The sequence below is a fragment of the Eriocheir sinensis genome, unplaced genomic scaffold (genome assembly GCF_024679095.1).
Source record: "Eriocheir sinensis breed Jianghai 21 unplaced genomic scaffold, ASM2467909v1 Scaffold234, whole genome shotgun sequence".
In the NCBI taxonomy this organism is placed as follows: domain Eukaryota; kingdom Metazoa; phylum Arthropoda; class Malacostraca; order Decapoda; family Varunidae; genus Eriocheir; species Eriocheir sinensis.
This window is the reverse complement of record NW_026111537.1, coordinates 1-5,408: the sequence shown is the minus strand read 5'-3', so window position 1 is coordinate 5,408 and position 5,408 is coordinate 1. Positions and strand designations below refer to the sequence as shown.

Here is a 5,408-nt window from a genome sequence, read left to right as displayed (position 1 = left end):
TTTACTTTATTTTATGTGCATTTTTGTACATATATTTTTATAGAAATTTGCGTTATTTGTATATGTTTTCTCATACAAATTTACATTATTTTATTGCTATTTTGTTTATTTATTTTGATACGAATTACATGATTATATGTGTATTTTGTACATTTTTTTTATACGTATTTACATTATTTAATGTGTATTTTGTTTATATATTTTTAAACAAATCTACGTTATTATTTGTATTTGTATAAATATTTTGATACAGATTTACATTATTTTATGTATTTTGTATGTACAGCCATCAAAAAATTTATCGTTACCCTAGGCTCCGAAAATATTCGCATCGAACACTATCACATCCGCCGGGATGACGCGTGGAGGTTGGTACTCCTTCCCGTCTCCTTCTCTACCCACCCCTCCTCTCCCTCCCCCCTCTTTACAGGTGTCTGTGTGTGTGTGTGTGTGTGTGTGTGTGTTCTGCAGTCATGTGTAGCGTAGTATGTAACACAGCACTGGGGATACATAAATTGATAGTACGATATACTTAAAAAGCTTATGACTACCCGTGTAATATACCGATAATACTCGTAATCCAACGCAAGACTATATAACTTTGACCAGGCAACCAACCAAGAAATGGGGGTGCCATGTCGGGATGTTTTACATTAGGATATGAAACAGCAGACGTAACTCGCGACAAAATATCAATGATTGGCAATATGTAATATAAGATCACATGCACTGATGCGAACGCTTTATTGTAAGAGTGATGCAACAGGACGCATGAGGTGAATAGCAAACACGGAATGCGTTTCAACATGAGATATAACATAAGGTTAGTAAATGCAATGCATAAGGTCCGTAAATCCACGGGGGAAGGGGGGGTGATTGGTATTGAAATAACACATCAGTGCCACCACAGACATACACCGGAAGTTTCGCTGGCACAAAAAATGAGTATGATACTTGGGAGCGAAACAGATGAAGCCTGCATGGAATGAAGCTTCGAAACTAACAATGGGAACCGTTATGTCTTTTGTCGAAACACATCTGCATCAGAAGATGGCGACCTCACAGAAGACACGTTCATCGATCATCGCGCTCCACGAAGTGGGCTTCAGCAATGGCTACATTGCCAGGGAACTAGGCGTGTCCAAGCCAACTGTAGTTCGTTGGATACAGCGCTACATAGAAACAGGAGATACCAAGCATAAGCTTGGAGCAGGCAGGCCTCGTTGCACAACGCCTGCTCAAGACGCAGCGATCGCAAACATCATAGATAATGCCCCTTTTACTACGGCCCCAGCTATCCGTCACCAAACTGGATTGCCCTGCTCATCGGAGACAATTAGAAACCGCCACCACGAACGGGATCTCCACGCTCGTGTGCCAGCAAAGAAGCCGAAGCTGACCGACCTGGACATAGAACGCCGGATGGAGTATGCACTGGAATATGCAGAGAAGCCTGCCCCGTTTTGGGACAACGTTGTCTTCTGTGACGAGAAGACCTTTTCCACTGATGAGAGAACGACGACAAGAGTATGGCGCCACAAGAACGAACGGTAAGTTTGTGTGTGTGTGTGTGTGTGTGTGTGTGTGTGTAATTACAGGGAGAAATGGTTTGTAGGGTGGTTGCCATATAACAATGCCCTTTACTGACACAGCACCTATGGCTCTCTCTCTCTCTCTATTCCAACAAAAATAGAAACAAAATCACGTTACTATTAAGTTGTCATGTTGACTCTCAATGCTCACTGTGCTTTTCCAGGTACGACAGCAGGCATGTTGTTGGAACCCGAAGAAGTGGCTGAGTTAATGCCGGGGTATTTGGATGGATACACTCAGGTGGTGTCGGTGAGCTGGCAGATGTTGGTCCAGGCCGCTTCACTGGGCGTAGATATGTGGAAATACTAGAGGAGGTCCTGCTTCCATCTGTGCAAGCCTTACTCTACCCTGACAACATGCCATTCCACCTGCTCCAGGACAACTCTCCCATTCACACCAGCAATGTGGTAAAGGAGGTTTCATGACCATCCATTCATTACCCTCGTCCCACACCCTCCGAAATCACCAGACCTAAACCCAATCGAAAACGTGTGGGCAGAGCTTGGCAAGAGACGTCACCTCCATGACATCCCTGACCGGAGCAGAGCAGGGGTAATTGCTCATACCAGGACAGCAGGGGAAGATCTGAGAGGTCCTTGGTCAGGCATTGACTCAAACAGTGTGAATCCATGCCACGAAGGTTGAACTGTGTCCTAGCAGCAGGGGGGTAGCTACACTCCCTACTGAATAAAAGTAATGTTCATCTTGAGAACAATGTTTTCTTTTCCTGCCATACAAATTAACCGTAAGAAAGACATATGATCGTACTACCACCACCACTACTACTACTACTACTACTTTTACAGAATACTACTACTAGCTCCTGGCACAATAAATTATATTTAAGACGTTAGGTTGAGAGAGAGAGAGAGAGAGAGAGAGAGAGAGAGAGAGAGAGAGAGAGAGAGAGAGAGAGAGAGAGAGAGAGAGAGAGAGAGAGAGAGAGAGAGAGAGAGAGAGAGAGAGAGAGAGAGAGAGAGAGAGAGAGAGAGAGAGAGAGAGAGAGAGAGAGAGAGAGAGAGAGAGAGAGAGAAACTATACTGATCTTGCCTGCAGGTTGTTTAACTAACTAATGTCGTCTGTTGGGAGTCTAAATAATCGAGTGATTGTTAACACGGGTAGTTGTTTTAGTTCCATCTGTAGAGCATATTCTGTTCATGGAGCGCATTCTCTACGCCCGCGGTAGCTGGCAACCGCACTGCAAGGTAACCAACCCCGCAACATACCACAGGTGTGATGTCAGAAATCGTTGTGTGCTGTGTAATATTGTATCACGTCCTAAAGGTAACGAACAATGTTTTGATGGGTACCAAAAAAAAAGTTTCGTTACCCAAGGCTCCGATATAGGCCGCAACGAATACTTGCACGGCAGCCGTGAAAGTGTGTGGAAGTTGGTACGCCTCCCTGCCTCCTCTCCGCTCTCTTCCTCCCCATTCCTCTCTTTGCAGGTTATTGCGTAGGTAAACTTTTTTTTTTCCCCTGCAGTTACGTATAGCCTAGTGTATAACACAGAATCAGGAGGGGAATACATAAATTGGTATTGCGACATACGCATAGGCTAAGTGGGGGCCCCCAGTAACTGGCAACGCAGCACAGAAAGGCAACCAACTTTGCACCATACCCCAGTGCTTATACCAGAAATCATCGTGCGCTGTGTCAAATTGTATCACACCAAAAAGGTAACGAAAAATGTTTTGATGACTGTACATTTCAAATCAAATTTAGCTCATTCTAGCTGTATTTTGTATATATATTTTCATACAAATTTAATTACTTCTGTGTATTTTTGTATATAGTTTTATACAAATTTACGATATTTTATGTGTATTTTGTATATTTATATTTATACAAATACACATTCTTTTACTGGTATTTTGTTTTTGTTTTTTGATACGATTTTTATGTATTTTTTGTATTCATTTTTTTATACGTATTTACTTCATTTTATGTGTATATATTTTTATAGAAATCTTCGTTATTTTATGCGTATTCGTATATATATTTTGAAACAAATTTACATTGTTTTATATGTATTTTGCATATCTATTTCAATACAAATTTACCTTATAGTATGAGCATTTTTTATATTTATTTTAATACAAATTTTAATATTTTGTGTATTTTGGTATATATATTTTTATAAAAAATGCGTTATTTTATGGCTATTTTGCATCTTTATTTTCATACAAATGTACATTATTTTATTAATATTCTGTGTATTTATTGTTGATACGATTTTACATTATTCTATTTGTGTTTTGTATATATTTTTTTATACATATTTACATTATTTTATGTGTATTTTGTATATATATTTGATACAAATTTACGTTATTTTAAGTGTACATGTTTATCTATTTTCGTTCAAATTTCCATAATTTTATGTGTATTTTGTATATGTATTTCAATACAAATTTACCTAATTTTATGTGTATTTTGTATATTTATTTTCATACAAATTTAAATTATTTTGTGTATTTGTATATAGTTTTAAACAAACTTAGGTTATTTTATGAGTATTTTGTATATCTATTTTCATACAAATACACATTCTTTTATTGATATTTTGTTTATTTATTTTGACGAGAATTTAAATTATTTAATGTGTATTTTGTATATATATATTTTTATACGTATTTACATCATTTCATGTGCATTTTGTATATATATTTTTATAGAAATCTACGTTATTATATGTGTGTATTCATATATATTTTGAAACAATTACTTAATACTTTTATGTGCATTTTGTATAATTTTTCAATACAAATTTACCTTATTGTACGTGCATTTTGTATATTAATTTTAATACACATTTAATTATTCTATGTGTTTTTTTTTGTATATGTATTTTTAAAAAAATATGCTTTATTTTATGGGTATTTTGCATCTTTATTTTCATACAAAATTACATTATTTTATTGATATTCTGTGTATTTATTTTGATACCATTTTACATTATTCTATGTATATTTTGTATATCTATTTTATACAAATGTACGTTATTTTATGAGAATTTGTTTTCATTTCAGACAAATTTACATTATTTTGTGTATTTTGTACATGTATTTAAATACAAATTTAACTAATTATATGTGTATTTTGTATATCTATTTTCATACAAATTGAAATTTATTTTTTGTTTTTGTATATATTTTATTCAAATTTTCGTAATTTTATGTGTATTTTGTATATTTATTTTCCTACAAATATACGTTCTTTTCTCGAATTTTGTTTATTTATTTTGATACGAATTTTATTTTTTAGGTGTTTTTGATATATATATTTTTTATACTTTATTTACATAATTTATATGTATTTTGAATATATATTATCATAGAAATTTACTCTATATGTTTATACAAAAACACAAAATAATTTAAATTTGTATGAAAATAAATATACAAAATACACATAAAATTAGGTAAGTTTGTATTTAAATACATATACAAATACACTTAAAATAATGTAAATTTGAATGAAATTATATAAACAAGTACTTAAAATAACGTTAATTTGGTATAAATATATAAAAATACATATTAAATAATGAAAATATGTATAAAAATATATACAAAACACAAATAGTATAATATAAAATCGTATCAAAATATATACAGAATATTAATAAAATAATATACATTTATGTATGAAAACTAAGATGCAAAATACCTATAAAATAACGCATTTTTTATAAAATTATATATACCAAAACACATAAAATATTTGAATTTGTATTAAAATAAATATACAAAATGCAAATGTAATAAGGTAAATTTATATTTAAAATATTTTGTGTATTTCTGTATATAGTT

At 33.5% G+C, this 5,408-nt stretch overlaps 1 protein-coding gene across 1 annotated transcript; it reads left to right on the top strand.

Annotated features, from left to right (window-relative positions):
• The first annotated feature begins 1,012 nt into the window (after positions 1-1,012).
• On the top strand, positions 1,013-1,799 carry LOC126991058 (uncharacterized). Its single transcript, XM_050849753.1, has 2 exons — positions 1,013-1,550; positions 1,757-1,799. Exons 1-2 carry the CDS (start codon positions 1,018-1,020, stop codon positions 1,797-1,799), a joined length of 576 nt encoding a protein of 191 aa, XP_050705710.1. The 5' UTR covers positions 1,013-1,017.
• The last annotated feature ends 3,609 nt before the right edge of the window (positions 1,800-5,408 follow it).

Bases quoted from the DNA above. Each gene is read 5' to 3' on its own strand.
- LOC126991058 (XM_050849753.1), top strand. From the start codon at position 1,018: ATGTCTTTTGTCGAAACACATCTGCATCAGAAGATGGCGACCTCACAG. The intron at 1,551-1,756 runs GTAAGTTTGTGT...GTGCTTTTCCAG, and splicing joins TGGCGCCACAAGAACGAACG to GTACGACAGCAGGCATGTTG.